General features: G+C 56.2%; 2 protein-coding genes and 7 non-coding genes across 9 annotated transcripts; 3 read left to right on the top strand and 6 right to left on the bottom strand.

The window, feature by feature from the left end:
* The first annotated feature begins 1,954 nt into the window (after window positions 1–1,954).
* LOC114001771 (SLIT and NTRK-like protein 6) lies at window positions 1,955–4,309 on the top strand. Its single transcript, XM_027747231.2, has 2 exons — window positions 1,955–2,000; window positions 2,323–4,309. The coding sequence occupies exons 1-2, from the start codon at window positions 1,982–1,984 to the stop codon at window positions 3,531–3,533; spliced, it is 1,230 nt and encodes a 409-aa protein (XP_027603032.1). The 5' UTR covers window positions 1,955–1,981; the 3' UTR covers window positions 3,534–4,309.
* A 3,725-nt stretch (window positions 4,310–8,034) lies between these two features.
* Window positions 8,035–8,164, bottom strand: LOC114001819. The gene has a single exon (XR_003545654.1). It is a non-coding gene; the product is annotated as a small nucleolar RNA SNORA35 (small nucleolar RNA).
* Window positions 8,165–8,598: 434 nt separating this feature from the next.
* On the bottom strand, window positions 8,599–12,818 carry RPS8 (ribosomal protein S8). The gene is made up of 6 exons (XM_027747152.2): window positions 12,730–12,818; window positions 11,784–11,890; window positions 11,318–11,417; window positions 10,549–10,724; window positions 9,472–9,601; window positions 8,599–8,779 (listed from the first exon to the last, which is right to left on the bottom strand). Exons 1-6 carry the CDS (start codon window positions 12,731–12,733, stop codon window positions 8,670–8,672), a joined length of 627 nt encoding a protein of 208 aa, XP_027602953.1. The 5' UTR covers window positions 12,734–12,818; the 3' UTR covers window positions 8,599–8,669.
* On the bottom strand, window positions 8,980–9,051 carry LOC114001816. Its single transcript, XR_003545651.1, has one exon. It is a non-coding gene; the product is annotated as a small nucleolar RNA SNORD38 (small nucleolar RNA).
* LOC114001817 lies at window positions 10,237–10,309 on the bottom strand. The gene has a single exon (XR_003545652.1). It is a non-coding gene; the product is annotated as a small nucleolar RNA SNORD38 (small nucleolar RNA).
* LOC114001818 lies at window positions 11,509–11,612 on the bottom strand. Its single transcript, XR_003545653.1, has one exon. It is a non-coding gene; the product is annotated as a small nucleolar RNA SNORD46 (small nucleolar RNA).
* LOC114001815 lies at window positions 11,962–12,046 on the bottom strand. Its single transcript, XR_003545650.1, has one exon. It is a non-coding gene; the product is annotated as a small nucleolar RNA SNORD55/SNORD39 (small nucleolar RNA).
* A 559-nt stretch (window positions 12,819–13,377) lies between the features above and the next one.
* LOC114001822 lies at window positions 13,378–13,492 on the top strand. Its single transcript, XR_003545657.1, has one exon. It is a non-coding gene; the product is annotated as a U5 spliceosomal RNA (small nuclear RNA).
* A 1,838-nt stretch (window positions 13,493–15,330) lies between these two features.
* Window positions 15,331–15,445, top strand: LOC114001814. Its single transcript, XR_003545649.1, has one exon. It is a non-coding gene; the product is annotated as a U5 spliceosomal RNA (small nuclear RNA).
* The last annotated feature ends 589 nt before the right edge of the window (window positions 15,446–16,034 follow it).

The following is a 16,034-nucleotide window of genomic DNA, read 5'->3' as shown; positions in this document are numbered from 1 at the left end:
ATTACAGGAAAAGGGATCCCGGCTCTTTCGGGAGGTGTTCAGCGAAACCAGGACAGGCACCTGACGCAAGTTATCTCAGGGAAATTCCACTGAGATACTAAGAAACTTTTTTTCCCCTGTGCATAAATATCACATGGTAAAATATCCCCTGTGGTAAAATATCAGAGGAGCCCAGAGAGGCTGTGGGATCTCTGTCCTCCATACCTGGTGCCCCACAAGGTCCTCCCACTTTCGCAGCATTCAGTGATGCTCAGCAGCACCAGGAGTCGCCAACTCTCCTCTGCACCAGAGCTGCCTTCCCAGGGTGGCTGCATGGCACTGCTGTGTGCTCTGCACACAGTACCTGGGCTGCAAGAGCAACACCAGCCAAGCACCAGAGTGCAGGCAAGTTCCCCAGGGTTGGGGTGACAGCGCTGACCCCCTCGGAGCAGGGTTTTCCCATCCCTCAGCACAGCTCCTGCAAAGCACGGGGCTGCAGCCAGCAAGGAGGAGGATGGAGAGGGTGGCTGGTTCCTTGGGTGAGCCACAGAAAGAAGAACCAGCACCAGCACCTGCAGAGGCAAATGCACCCCAGGAGTTGCTTGGGCATGTGCAGAGGGGATGTTGCAAATCTGGGCAAAAGTGCCTGGAGGGAGATATCAAAGGACACTGATTAAGGAATCCATCTGCATTAAGGAAGCGCCTGAATCTGGGGTAGTATGTAAAATGCCAGTGCTGGAAGGTACCACCTGGGAGGCAGGATTGGCCCAGGAAGGCACACGGAGCCTCAAATCTCCTTCAGTGGGGTTCTTGTCTCAGCTGCTGTCCTGGAGCAGGGGGAGGAGGGGGGTCAGGGAGGCTTTATCCCAAGTAGGATGTTAGCAGGCTCCAGCCCATGGGTGCCAGCTTTGGGCTGTATGGCTGTGTTCAGGGCACTCCAGGAGGCAACTCTCATCCTTTTCAAGCCAGTGTGATGCCTGCACCTCCCTTCCTGCAAGGCCCCAGATGGCCATTTCCTGCATCCCACCCCAGCAGCCAGGATTTGGCTGGCCCTGCTTCCTTTCCCACTTCATCCCATCCCATCTTATCCCATCCCTGTCCCCCAGCAGGAACACCTGGTGCCTGCAGGAACACCTCGTAGCTGCAGTAGTTGCTGCACAGTGTGAGGTGCCAGCACTACAAACCCACTGCTCAGGAGGCAACGCCCACAGTAGGATGGGGCAGGTCCCGCTGCCAGAAACCCACCCTCTTCCAAGGTTTGTGGGTCTGAGAGAGACCCAGGCTGGATACATCGGTCTGTGCCAAGGGGAGCTGCTTTTCTCACACTGGGGGTTGGAGCATCCCCAAGCTGACACATGAGAGCAACACCTGAGGTGCCAGTTTTGAGCCATGAGTGAGGTGTGGAATCAAGTGAAGAAGCTCTTGAAGCCCGATGCCTTCTCAAACATTGCAGCACCCCTCGGGATAGCATGGGTGGCCCAAAGAAGCCTGAGACAACCCAGCACTTTTTTTACTGGTATAGTGAGCTTGCCAGGCCTAAGAGTAACTCAGCAAAGCCCAGCCCAGCCCCTCTCCAGGAGCTTGGGGGCTGATGATGGAGTACGGAGGGGGCTGGAGGGATACATGGCTGGTAGGGGGCCAGAGAGGGGTGGATAGGGGGCAGATGGGAAGGGATGTTGTTTCTGGGGGATGGAGAGGGTAAGGATGAAGGGATGGGGGGGCTGTGGTTTATTGGTGGGGGAGGGCAGAGGAAGGGGTGGCATCGGGTGGATTGGCTGTAAGGAACCTGGGTCAAACACATTTCGGGGGCTATCGCTGCACAGTGCGGCTGGAGGGTCCACGGCTGGCGCGACCCCAGCGAGGGGACGGAGCACGGGGAGCTGAAGGGAGACCATGGCCCGGGACGGGACGGGGCGGGCGGCGGCGGGTTCGGCCCCCGGCGAGGCGGAGCCGGCGGTCGCGCCCGGCGGGAGCGCGGAGGGACGGGGAGCGGCCCCGGAGGATGGGGCGTGCGGCGGCTGGTGAGGCCGGGCAGGGCACCGGGGGCACGGGGGGAACGGGCAGGGCACGAGGGGAACGGGCACAGCCCCGGGGGTCGCTCGCTGCCCGCGGACACCCGGCCGGAGCAGCGGGAGGTCGGGCGGGAGGCAGCCCCGGGCTGGAGAGGGGTGGTAGCACTGGGAGACGGCTCCGGGAGGATCTGCGGGGACTGGGTCCCTTTCCTAGGTGGGAGGAAAAGCGGGGTTCAAACACACACACACACACCCGCCGGGAGGGCTGGAGCAAGGGGAGCGGGAGGGCAGGTCGCACAAGGAGTCACCGTCCCCTCTGCTCTCCCCGCAGGCACCGGGCTGGGAATCGTGTCCCTCTGGGGCAGCCTCCTGCTCACTGCCTGCCTTACCCTCGACCCAGCATCGCCAATCTGCAACTGCTCAGAGCCCATGGACTTCCAAGCTTTCCGGGAGGCTCCACTCCCTGAGAGCTGCTGCCTCAACTTCACCAGCTCCAACATCACCCACCTCGACTGGGGGGCACTGGTGGGGGTGCGGGGGCTGCGGGAGCTCTACCTCTCGCACTGTGGTATCACAGCTATCAGCAACGCACAGGGAGTCCCCCCTGCCTTGGAGATCTTGCACTTAAGTCACAACCTGCTGGAAAGTCTCCCTGGAAGCTTTCTGGAAAATGCCCCTAATTTGAGGGTTCTTTATCTGGACAGCAACCAGCTCCAGGATCTACCCAGGTCCTTCCTGAAAGCATCATCCCAGGTCCAGGAGGTCTACCTGGGCTTCAATGCCCTGACCTTCCTTCCTGCCAGCCTCCTGAAGCCGACTCTGCTCCAGCTTCAACTCTCCAACAACAGCTGGGACTGCAGCTGTGCTTTGCTCACCAACTTGGCGGGTTGGCCCAGCCTGGCTGCTGATGTTATCTGCCACACGCCGGAACGGTACCACGGCGTGGACCTCCAGAGCATCCCCCAGGATGAGCTGTGCCGCTCACACGGCCTCACTGCCCTCTTCATCTGCCTGCCCCCTCTCCTCATCCTCGCCAGCGTCACTTGGTGCTTCTACAGGCAGAAGAAAAAGACCAACTACAACCTTCAGAACAGGTCCCAGAGCCACCGGGCCACAGCAGAGAGGGGCAATGTGCCGGTGTCTGCAGAGCCCCACCACTACAACCCCTACGAGCTGCCTGCTGCTCCCGCTGAGACTGAGAAAAAGGTGCTACTGGGGAGACAGGTCCTGCTCCAACCCTTTGCAGAACCACTGGAGAGTGGGAGAGACCTCTATGAGGAGGTGGAGATTCAGGTGGGATCCCCCAGCAGTTCCCAGGTATCAGCCTATGAAGGGCAGCTGGGCACCTCGGCACCAAGGGCAGAGGAGCTGGGGGGCAGCGAGCCAGAGGTGGACGCTGTCAGTGTGAGCGAAGTCCTGAAGGACTCTGCCGACCGGGAGAAGATCTACATGAGTCAGTCAACCAACTATTACAACCTGGTACCTGGCATCGAGTTGGAGGACTCGGACAACCTGGAGTATGAGACCATCGACCTGCACTGATGCCAGGACTCGGGCTGTGTCTGGGACACACCAGCAGGGTGGCAGGGGCTGGGCAGGAGCGAAAGCTGGCAGAGCAGGAGAGGCATGAACTGTCCTGCCATGGCTTACAGTGGCTGTCTGCAAAGCTGCACCCCCAAATACTCATCGCTTCCCCAGCGCTACCACTGCACCCCTCACTTGCCATGTGCTGCAGCTGGGCAGGGGGTCTGAGGGTGCTTCAGGCCCTGGGGATCCTGCCTCAGGCCGGTGGTGTCTAGAGACATGTGGGTTGTCAGTGCCCAAGGAAGGACATGGAGAGGAGGTGGGGGCTGGTTTTGGGGAGCAGGCGACAATACTGTGTGTGCCAGACCCACTGACAAGAGCCTCCATCCTCTCTTGCTGAAGCCAGATGGCATCTAGCATGGAGCTTTTACTCCCCAGCCTACAAAGAACAGGGTCTGGGGACGTGAAATGGGGCTGGCCCTGCCTATGTGGTCTGCAGGGGCTGTCACATATGAATGGGGTGCCCTGGGCTTGGCAGAGGGAGCCTGGTGTGGCCCTGCCTGCTGCCCACCCCACATCCCACCGTGGCATGGGGACTTGAAACAGCCGGTGCAGGTGTGCTGCTCTATGTACAAGTGTGTGCAGGGACTGTGCACAGGCGAGTGTGAGGTGTTTGAGGTGCCCACACACACCAGGAGGCACCAGAAAGAGCCCCTTGCAGCCTCCTGTGCCCAACGTGCTGCCCAGCCCTGTAGGATCCAGCCCTCCGTAAAAAATAAATCATTTTACTCCTAGTAGTGTGGCTCCATGTCTGTGTCTGTATGGTTTAGGAAGGTGGGAAGCCAACCATAGGGATGTGGGGAGTGCAAGGATGGTGGGTTTCACTCATACCCCATCCCTCTCCCCTCCCACGCCCTGGGTAATGCTCCATTGTGGGTCTCACCCAGCATCCCGGGAGCTGCTTTGTCAGTCTGGTGGAGCAGAGCTGGGCACTGGCTGCAGACCAGCGGAACCTCTGCCTTGCACCAGGATTTACAGCCCAGCTAGGGAAGGTGTCAGCCTGCTACAAATGCCGCAGTTCCTGAACAGGGCAGGGATTTGTAGAGCTCCTGGGAACAGGGCAAAGGCTGAGGGTGCTGTAAATCATCCCCCAGCACAGGTACCCCTGGCAAGTCTCACTCATGGGTGCTCCAGCCCTTCTCTGTGGAGGGGTGCAGGCACCCTTGAGCCCTGCTCCCTCTGCCCAGGGGGATATTCTCCAGGCTGGAAGCCCCAAAAGCAGCCTGCCTGCTCTGGAGCCGTCTGGGCCTGGTGCCCAGGCAGGAAGGGAGGGAGCCGGGCAGGGCAGGACGCAGCGCTCCGGCCGGCAAAGGAAGTGGCGTTTCCTGCGGAGCACGGTGTGGCTTCCAACAGCCCATGGTGGGACAAGCCGTGGAACCTGGGCAGAGCTCAGTCCCAGCCCCAGCATGGATTGGGGATGATGATGGGCTAATTTCCCTGCATGTCTCCTGTTGCTCATGGATGTTTCCCACTGTTTTATATCCTGCTAGAGTTTTTCCTTTTTCCTCCTGGGCTCTGGGAAAGCGTTCTGATGCCAGCTTTTAATATGTCTCCATCACCCCCTGCCAGGTACTACAGCCAGGGCATACCACTGTACCCCGGCTCATGCTGTCCCCAAGTCCCCCCAGGGACACGGAGGAACCAGGAGCTGCCCTGGGGCAGAGGCAGGACAGGCAGGGCCAGCAGCTGTCCCCAGGGGCTGCAGCCCAGCCCACAGCTTCAGATTTGGACTTGGGCAGCGACAGCCGCATTTTTCACTTGCGCTCCAGAAATATCCTACCCTGGGTGCCCCCTCTGCCCACATACCCCGGGGTCCCATTCCCAAGGCTGCTGGGAGTGATGCAATACCCTGTCCTTCCCCCTCCTTCTCATGAAGCCTAAATTCAGCTGCCACGGCTGCAAAGGGTAGCAACCCAAACCACTCCACTGGGTCTTGCCCAGCCCCAGCTCCAGTACCTGCAGCCCCCACCCAAATCTCTGTGACCAGTGGCAGGAAGGTGTGACCAACCTGGAGTTCCCTGTTCCCTGCCTGTAACAGCCCCAGCCCATCATGGAGAGGGCTCAGCTGCACAGGCCCATGCCAGGTCAATTAGGAGGAAGAGGCACTGGTGGGATGGGGGGGTGCAGGCAGGGAGCAGGCAGTGGCTGCAGCAGGCATGGGAAAGGCAGGGCAACCCTGCTGATGGGCCATAGTGCCTGGCATGGGAGAGAGTCTGTGTCCCCATGCCCCACAGCCTGGATGGTGGCTGGACCCCCATTCTCCTCAGTTTAGCCACCGACCTGATAAGGACTCTTCCACTGAGGTGCAGGGCTGAGCCATTATGACTATTTCCTAAACACTGAAAGTCACCAACTCCCACTTTGGAGGTTTCTCTGAGCTACTCTTCCCCTGGAAAAGCAACATCTACAAGCTGCTCTACAGGTTTATTGCCTTCATGGTGCTGTACACTATGCTCAGTGAGACAGCAGGGACATTACATTACATTTATCCAAAAAGTGGGTAAATTTGGATTTTGTCAAAAGGGTCCACACATTTTTCTGGGGCAAAAAGGGCACAGTCCAAGGACCAACACCATTGATGGTTGTGAGGTATTAGACCAGGTGATACAGCCAGGAAAAAAATCCAGGAATGTGTTTCCGGCCCTTGTAGGATTCTTGCACTCAGATTTGTGTTTTTCCCCCTAAGAATATTAGTTAAAAAGTTCCCTTTCCTGAAAGCCCCTCTTCCCTTAAAGCTCTCAAATTCCCCCAATAAACAAGCCCTGCCTCCTCTCCAGGTCACTGCTGAACGTGTTAAAGTGCAAAGTCATTTTCTGGGCTGGACCATGTCCTGTGAAAATATCCCAAAGTTAATACTGCGTGGAACTAAGAGAGCATGGAACTCAACAGCAAGGAGCAGGACACAGGACAAGTGACCTCATGTGGGTTATGCTGCCAGCTGCTCATCCTAAGAAAGTAGCTTTTTAAAATTCAGACCCTGCACCTATCTGTAGAAGCAGGTAAGGTCCTTAGCCCAGGCTTTGGCACCTCCTAAGTCTAGCCAGGCTAAAGCTGTGCTTAACCCCAGCCCCTGCCCATCCCTTCCTGGCTCAGCACATGGCAGGTTTGCCCCCTTCCAGGCAGGTCAATCCCTGTGCCATCCACAGGGCTGTGCCAAGGCCAGACCAAAAGCTACGCATCCCACAGCCAAGCCATATGAAGTTCCCCAGCCTGTGCCACCTTGGGAGCCAGCTGCCACCATCCTGTTTCCATGCCACACCTCCGGCGGGCCACGAGTGCCGCTTTCGTTCCCATGGGCGGTTGCCCTTGGCAGCTGTTTCTCACAGCAGTACCTTTGTAAGCATTGTGTGCATTGATGAGCCATAATCCTACTCATCAGGGGCCAGGATTACAGCTCCTGCTCTCATACCAAGCTGGCATTTGATCTGCGAGCCTCAGTTTCTCCATCTGTACAAAGTCCCCCAGAAACACCCTGAATGCTGTTTGCACTCTGTGGAGGAGAGAGAAGACACACGCTCAGAGGAAGCAGCCATGACGCATCCCTGCCAAGTGCCCTTATCGCCTCCACTCCACCTCTCTGGAAAGCAGGCGTTGCTGGAGAGCAGGGAAAGTTTACGCTGGATTACTATGGAGAAGGAATGTGCTTGTGCAAACATCCCGCCCAGCCCAGGTCCCACTGCCAGGGACTCCTGAAGCGCAGCCAGTGGCACCGAGCTGGGCACACAGTGCCCACGAGCACACACACACAACCTGCGAGGCGGTGCCAACACACACCACACCACAACGTGCTGCTGCGGCCACGGGAACAGGTGCAACTCCCCAGTGTGGTTGGTCTGTCCCTAGATCTGTCCCACAGACTGATCCTCAGCTCCCTGACAGGGCAGGATGAACCCACACTGCCCAGGTCATCTGAGCCCACTAGCACCTCCTGCTGTCACACACAGCAGCCAGGGCACAGCATTACAGCAAAAAACTTCAAAAAACCCCAAACCCAAGCTATTTATGGGACAGTTGCATTTTAAGGCACTAGAGACTTGGGTCTGACGCCACAGCTGTGCTTGGGGGCAGGGTGATCACGGACCACCTCCTTCAGTTCAGAGCTAAAAATCACGAGGCGGGGGCTGCAGGCAGGCTGACTCACCAGAGTGATCCTATGGATAACCAAGGCTTTTGTAAAGATACAGAAATGGGGTGGAGAGCATGATGCCTCCACCTGGCAGACACAAGGTGTGTGAGCCTGGCCTGCCCCACGGCACAGGACCAGCCCTCAGATGGGCTCCTGATTTCACCCTAATATCTGCACAAAGCACTCCCCAACTACTTGCAGAGATCACTGTGCTGGCTTTCCTGAAGGACAGCAGCCCCAAGGAATCGCCATCACCTGACCAAAACACCCAGAAAAGCTTTTTTTCACCACTGCTTTCCAATTCTACCCCAAGCAATGGGGCAGAACACTGGAGTTTGTATCCAGCTTTCGAAAGGGACAGACCGTGATGTGAGCCTGGCCCTTCTGCTAGAAGGAATTGATCTTGCACTGGAATGAGACCAAGGAGGCCAAGGAAAGGCCAGCTGGTAACTGAGTAGTGCAGCCAAATTTGGTCAAAAGATACTGGATCCTGCAGGCAATTGTACAACCAGGCAGGAAATACAACACAACAGCAAGAGAGGCTGCTGGCCCGAACCAGGGGATGGGGGCACATCCCATGGGGAAAGTAGAGGAAGGAGTTAGAGCTCCCAGGAAGCCAGAACTTGTAGTGGTGGGCGGGTACTCGCACCTTCCTCCTGCCCACTGTTTTCCAGTATTGGACAAACTCCATTTCAGCCAAGTCTGAAAACTCTTTTCCACACCCACCTGGTCCTAGAACCAGGGAGATGTTTTAGTTGACAGCACACAGGGTCACGTTTTGTCTGAAGACACTGAAGTACTCAGGGATTACTAGAGATCCATCTTCTTTCACATTTTATACTGGCGGGCAGAGCCACACAAGCCCTTTCCTCTCTACACATAAATGAGCACACAACCTTTAACTGTAGTAAACTCTTGGTTTTATTCATCCTCTCAGCACAGTTTGACTGTGAATAAACAGTTTTTATTCATTTGCCTTTTCTGGCCTTGATCTTCCTCAGGTAGAACTCCAATTCCTTGCCTTCCAACACGTAGCCATCGGCTCGGCCACACTGTCCAGGTCTGGAGGCAATGCAGGCTGCAAGGAGAAGTCATGCAGTTAAAGTTTAGCAATTCACTCCCCAGGGCACACAGCAATGAACAGACACTGCACAGCCTCTGCAAGAGCACGCATGAGCAACTCATCAGTAACCAGTCAGCAGGTTACGTGCCAGCTTCAGCCCCTCTGCTGAGGTACCGTGCCCTGGAACCCACCCTGCTGCAGATCCCTAATGAAGTCCTCCTCAGATCTCCAAACTGTCATCGCTCAGGTTCAGCAGCAGAACTGGACAAAGGTTTCATCACCAGAAGACTTCAGAACACTCAACTATTTGCCAGAGCTTGAAACATCAAAGCTGTCAGATGCCTGCAGGGCATTTTCCTGACAGACACTTGCTTATTTTGCAAGTCTTGACCCCATTTTTTTCACAAAGGCCAACCAGGAATAATCAACTTCAGGAGCCTGGCTGGGACATGCAGTAATTCAAGGTCCAGAAGCAGAATTCCCCCCTCTGCCACAAGTGGGGTATCTCCAGAGAAGACAAAAGAACAAGTTACATTTAAGACCCAGAAGACACTCCTGCAGACATGGAGAACACCCCACAGCAGTTATTTGTATCACGGTGAGTAGAACTTTAAATGATCCCAAAACAAGATTAAGATTTGCTCTGCCACCCTGTTTGTGCCCTGACTCCCTTAGCCCCTCCCACATTAATGCTGCCAGGGACTCACCAAGCAGCTTTCCTTGCTGGAACTGCTCCTCAAGAATATTTGCTATCTTGGCATGCTTCTTTCGCTCATCATATTTTTTCTGGATCTTCTTTGAACGTTTCTTGTTCAGTATTTCCTCCTCTTCAGGAGTCTAAAAACACGACCATAAGCAAAACAAGGAGTTAAACAAATAGGCACCTTCCACACTAGCATAGGTAGCTCTCACTAACATGGAGACCCTTGCATTCTCAGCACTGTACTGTTTCCCAAGTCATACCTGGCTGAGGTACAAATACTTTACGCTCACAGAACCAGGTGCTGTGTTTCACTTTTGAGACCAAAAAGTGCCGTGCTGCTAACCAGAGTCACTGATGAAACAGAGCACAGTACCCCAGGGAAGGCTGCTCTCAGGCAAATGGAACTGCAAAGGCTTCCTTGGTCAATTAATTCTCCTCCAAAAGAACCTCTTTCCCTCTGCACACATAATGAGAGCACTTGGGTCTGGTGTAAGTCCACGCAGACAGGTTACAAGCTCTTTCCCTGCTCCTGCACCACACAGCACTCAAATGAGAAGTGCTTTGTTTTTAATGCAAGGAGACAACCTAAACCTGAACGCTACACATGGCAGTCCAAGTACCTTCTACCAGTCTGGGGTTTGGATCTTTAACAAATTTATGGTTCTGGATAATTTCAAGACACTTAAAAACACACTGAAGTTCAGTTAGTAATCCATAAGCTCCTCACCAAAGCAATCACTCCCCACCACAAGAACCCGACCTGCAAAGTCTTCCTCAGCACCATAAAATGTCATCGCTGTCCCTTCAGTAGCAGAACTGGACAAGAGTATCATCATTAGAAGACAAAGAGATCGACAGGCAGGTCCTTGTGCACAAAGGGGTGCAATGCCTCAGAGAGCGCTTCACTAACAGAGCCAGACTTGTCCTGGGGACCCATGGGAGCACAGCCCAGATAACCAATGCCATCACTGCCGGGTACCCAACCCCATTCCGGCAGGCACTGTCCGTTCAGGATGGAGAAATGCCTCTGGCAAGGCAGACTCTGCTCTGCAGGGAGTCAAAACGGCAGTCCCAGACGTACCAGTTTGGCGCCCTTCTTGCGTCCCAGGGGCAAAGCATAGTGGGCCTCGTACCACTGCCGGTACGGGGTGCTGTCGATGAGCACGATGCAGTTCTTCACCAGGGTCTTTGTCCGCACCAGCTCGTTGTTGGAAGCGTTGTACACGACATCGATGATTCGGGTCTTGCGAGTGCAGCCTTTCAAAAGAAGAGCATGAATTCAGACCTACAGGGATCAGACAACTGAGAGCACAGCCCACAGCATCTCACACGTACCCTTCAAACCACTTCATGCTCATCACCCCATCCACTGCCCCCCAGCTTGCCTGGCACTAAATTAAAAACTGTGACTGGAGGCCTTGCTGGAGCTCATCTCAAATATATCTAAGCAATGACAGAAAATAAATTTGCAGATGGCAAGATGCCTCAGAATCATTTACCGTTCAGTCACCGTGTTCATGAATAAGCAAAAGTTGCATTCATGAAGAACTTAGGCTTTTTGCCCCCCTCTAGTCCCCCTACCCCGTTAAAAGGTAACACAAGCATGCCACTCAGTGTAACTATGACACTCCCATCACTGTGAACTTAGCAGACATCCAAGTCCCCCAAGGCCACATAAGGTCAAAGTTATCATCACTATGCATGCTGCTCCAGAGCCAGCACTGCGAAACTCCAGGATGCTCAACGCCAGCCCACAAATCCATGCTTGCACCATCAGCCCTCTGCTCCGCAGGAGTTTAGAAGACCAGCACAGCTCTCCCTTCCACACACCAGGTTCAGGATGTACTTACATTCCGACCCCCAGGAGAAGTTGCCAACGTCCAACCGAAGGGCTCGGTACTTCTTATTCCCACCACGAACCCTCACTGTGTGGATCCGGCGCGGGCCAATCTGCAGCCAGGAACAAACACCAGGGTGCCATTGGTGCTGGAACGCTGCACGGCTCACACAGGAGCCCAGAACATTCCCAGTCTCCAAGGCAATGTGGTCAGTGTAACTATGACAAGCCCCAGCACCGGCAGACACAGAAAACGACCAGAACGGTCTGATGCATCTGCCTAAGGTGAAAGTTTCATCACTCCAATTGCCTCTCATCACAAAAACCTATCTCTGGTTTCCACTTGGACAGAGGAAAGCACCACCTTTTGAAGAAGCAGCACCAGAAACTCAACCCCTCACAAAACAGGAGGTATTTAAACCTCTAACAGCACGTGACCAGCAACCTGAGTTTGAAAACACCCTCCCCACACCACTCACCTTAGTGTTGGCGGGAGGTCGCCCCAACTCATACTTCCTCTTCTTGTGGTAGGGCTTCCTCTTGCCCCCGGTCTTGCGGCGCTTATGCCAGTTGTCCCTGGAGATACCTGGATGAGAGCAGCGTGGTCAGAGGGTGGCAGGAGCACACCTGGCTGCAGTAGGGCACACTCCTCAGTTCTGAGTCCTCAGCTCTCCAAGGTTGGTATCCGCACAGTGCACTCGGCCTTATGCAGCAGTTAGAGAAGCTTCATCATTGATACTCAGACCTGCCTTGAGCACATCCCTTCCAGCAGAACTGCACAAAGCAGACAAGATTCCCTCCTTTGTGTCCTCTTTGGAAAGCACCTCCCAACTTACCTCATGTGCCAGGCACTCTAAGGGAAGTGCCTGATCCCGAGCTGCCAGGCACACTACAGCAGTCACCCCGTGCTACCAGCGGGGAGTGGCAGGCCCGCTATAGGAAGGGACCCCCGTGCCACCTGCTGGCTGAGCCCTTATGAGAGACACCCCAAATCAACTCGACCTGCTGGGTCCCCAGCAGCGACCATCTCTGCGCCGCACGGCACCTCCCGCAGGGCGCAAGTCCCCGCCACCCAGCCCAGTGTTCTACAAGGCCACCCCCGCCCCTCCTGCTGAAAGACCGTCCCACCTCATCCGCGGGGTGCCCCGCAGCAGGCACCGGGAGCGAGCCCAGCGCTCGGGCTCCGCAGCGAACCGCGGCGCGGCGGGACGAGCCCGCCCGACCCCCCTCCTCCACCCGCCGCCATGTTGGGCCCGGCCACCCTCCCACTGCCAGCGGCTCGGCGCCGCCGCGGCTCCCCCGATGGCGGGCGGGGCAGGCGGGCGGCGGCCCGCGCGGCCCCGCGGCGGGGCCCGGCGGGCGGCGGCGGCGGCGCGGGGGGCGGATGGCGGCGGATGGCGGCGGGCCCGGGCCCGCTGCACTCACCCATCCTGCGGCACCGGCGCAAAGAGGCGGGGCCGGCGCTCGCGGGGAGGCTTGGCGGCGCGAGCTCTCGCGAGGCGCTGACGTCACCGCGCCGTTGCCTGGCGACGCGGCGGCGCCGAGGGGAGGCGGCGGGCGATGGCGCCTCACCGGGCGCGGAGCGGGCGGTGCGGGGGCTCGGTCTGCCGCAGGCCCGTCCGTGCTGCCCCGCGGGTCACCGCGCCAACACCTCCGGGCGGGGCCCAGCGCCCGGTATCCCGCGGCGGGGCCGGGCGGGCGCAGCAGCCGCCGCGCACCGGGGCCGTGGACGGCGGAAGCCTCATTAGCATATCGCTCATTAGTATTCAAGTTATTTGCATGCGCCGTGGGCCGGCAGTGCGGCGGGCCGCGCGAGCCTCATTAGCATATCGCTCATTGGTATTCATATTTATTTCTGTACCCAAGGTGCAATGCGCGCGGTGCCGCGGCCCCGGTGGCGCTTTCCGCCGCCGCTCCCCGGGGCCGCCGCGTCCGAGCGCGGCCTTGGGTCCGTATGAGGGGCCAGGGAAATGGAGTGGGGTGGCAGGGCGTCGAGCCTGCGAGCCCCAAGGGTCGCCATGACCGCAACAGGAACAATTGGGAGTGGGTATGTGCAGGGGAAAAGGCAGGCGCATACTCTGGTTTCTCTTCAGATCGTATAAATCTTTCGCCTTTTACTAAAGATTTCCGTGGAGAGGAACAAGCACGAGTGCTGAAAAATTTTTTGAGGCTCCATTTCGGTGGAGCTATCCCTATTCTGGTTAAAAATAGAACAAAATGAAGAGCGTTGATTAAGCCGAGCATTCATAGGATTACGTGAGGCAGAGCAGTGTGTCCTACCCAGATAGATTCCAACTCCCACTATATCATTCTAGATTTAGAGGGTAGAGTACTGGGATTGGCTGGATGGGTGCAGCCTGAGATCTGAGGTCAATTTGTTCTGATGTCTAAATAGGAAGAAAAAATTCTCCAATTATTAGTGTAGGTAAGGTAGACAGCAGTCCTTTAATGAAAGTTTTCGGGTACATGGAGCACAGGCGCACCCACCCACACAGAATTCTCACTCTTTTATTACTTTAATGAATTACCATATCCCTCAGAACTGCCCCGTTGCAGGCCCCTCCAAGGGTTCCGGGCCCTCTATCTTGTTTTGACTAAAATATATCTTATTATTCCGGTCCAGGTGCATGTCCCAAACAGGATGTCCTTGCTAAAAATCTTTCCTTGGAAAAATTGCTAAACAGTAATTCATTGGAATGTTGCACAAACCGTGAGAAAAGACTTTAGTAACTGTCTAAAGTGTCTAAGGTGAAAGAAAACTATACAGCTATATTAAAATCTACAAAACGCCTAAAAGTCTTTAGGCATCAGTTCCACATTGAGCGTGGATGACACGCTTGAAGGACAGGGTGCCATCCAAGGGGACCTGGGCAAACCTGGGCCCACGAGAACCTCGTGAAGTTCAACAAGCTGAAGTGTGAGATGCTGTCTCTGGGTCGGGGCAATCCCAGAGAGGAGAACTGGAGAACCCAGACGGGAGAACTCCTTGAGAGCAGTCCTGCAGAAAAGGGCTTGGGGGTTCCTGTGGATGGAAAGCTGAACATGAGCCAACCGTGCACAGCCGCAGCCCAGAAATCCAACTGCATCCTGGGCATCGGCTTTGGTGAGACCCCACCTGCAGTGCTGCATCCAGCTCTGGGGTCCTCAGCACAGGAAAGACATGTACTTGTTGGAGCAAGCCCAGAGGAGGCCACAAAGATGCTCAGAAGGCTGCAGTCCATTGCCTGGGAAGCCAGGCTGAGAGAGATGGGGTTGTTGGGCCTGGAAAAGGCTCCAGGGAGACACTACTGAGGCCTTACAGTACTTAAAGAGGGATTGAGAGAGAACGGTTTTCTACGAAGGCATGTAGTGATAGGACAAGAGGAAATAGTTTTAAACTAAAAGATGGTAGATTTAGATTAGATATTAGGAAGAAATTCTTCCCTGTGAGGGTGGTGAGGCCCTGGCACAGGTTGCCCAGAGAAGCTGTGGCTGCATCATCCCTGGAAGTGTTCCAGGCCAGGGTGGATGAGGCTTTGAGCAGCCTAGTCTAGTGGCAGGTGTCCCTGCCCCCGGCACAGCGATGGGCAGGAGGTGATCCCTCAGGTCCCTCCCAACCCAAACAATCCTACAATTCTGTTTCCTTTTTCCTTAGAATTTTTAATTTAATACTTTTTCGTTTTAGTTATTTCAACTACTCACATTTCAACCCACGAGTTTCTCCCTTTCACCCTTCCCGGGGGCTCAGCACGGGTTACACCCCACGGCGAGGACCTGTCGGGACTGAGATCTGTCCCAGGCGGAAGAGGCTGATCCCGCCCCGCCCCGTTACCGGTGATTTGCATACCCAGGGTGCCCCGCGGCCCCGCCGGTGTCCGGCGCTGCGGCCGCTGCCCCGCCCGGGCTGTCGGGGCCGCCCGGTGTGTGCGCCCCGCGGGGCCGGGCCGGGCCGGGGCTGCGGGACCGGGAGCGCCGGGCGGGCCCGTGTCACCCTGAGGTGTGGGGCGTGGGGCAGGCGGCGGCAGCGTCGGGGAGGGAGGGAGGGGTATACTCTGGTTTCTCTTCAGATCGTATAAATCTTTCGCCTTTTACTAAAGATTTCCGTGGAGAGGAACAAGTACGAGTGTCGAATAATTTTTTGAGGCTCCATTTCGGTGGAGCTAACCCTTCATGTGTAAAAAACAGAACTCATACATATCTTAGTAATTCTCTGAATGTTCACCTTGCCCTTCAGTTTACCTATGTGAAATTTATGAGAATTTAGGGTTTACCCTGTCTGCCAGGTAAACTATATTCTTGCTGATAATTCTGCCATGTTGATTCAGTACAGTCCGCTCAGTACAGACAGGGTGAGGACTTTTCGGGGAGCTTCCCCAAGATGTGCGCCAGAGACTAGGGACTCTGTCCAGAAACTTGCCCCAGGGGCTGGGGACACTGCCCAGCAGCCTGCTCCAGTCACGAACCACCCCGGATGGGGGACTGGGAAGAGATGGGCCGAGTGCTAAAGGAATATTCTGCCCCAATAGCTTGGCAGCTTTCCCCCGACCGAACTCAGACCTCCTGGTAAGATAGCAGAGCACTGGAGGGAAAACCGCTCTATCAGGACCAGAGAGGGCCAAATCGGCGCAACCTGCTGGAATCTCTTATGCTCGCCTCCAGACCGACAGTGGCTGGGGCGGCCCCGGCGCCCCCGCCCACCCCAAGCCGCGCTCCGACTTCCGCCCCCGGGAGCCGCAGTGCTGCCGGCGCCT

Source organism: Pipra filicauda, unplaced genomic scaffold (genome assembly GCF_003945595.2).
Source record: "Pipra filicauda isolate LSUMZ 115617 unplaced genomic scaffold, ASM394559v2 scaffold36_size6622888_pilon, whole genome shotgun sequence".
NCBI lineage: Eukaryota > Metazoa > Chordata > Aves > Passeriformes > Pipridae > Pipra > Pipra filicauda.
Note: the sequence above shows the minus strand (reverse complement) of the source record. Positions and strands in the feature narration are given on the sequence as shown.

What these genes read in the sequence shown, in the direction of transcription:
- RPS8 (XM_027747152.2), bottom strand. An exon ending in CTTCTCCTGGGGGTCGGAAT is followed by an intron (nt 10,725 to 11,317) that starts GTAAGTACATCC and finishes TTCTTTTGAAAG; the next exon opens with GCTGCACTCGCAAGACCCGA. An exon ending in CCAGCAAGGAAAGCTGCTTG is followed by an intron (nt 8,780 to 9,471) that starts GTGAGTCCCTGG and finishes TTCTCCTTGCAG; the next exon opens with CCTGCATTGCCTCCAGACCT.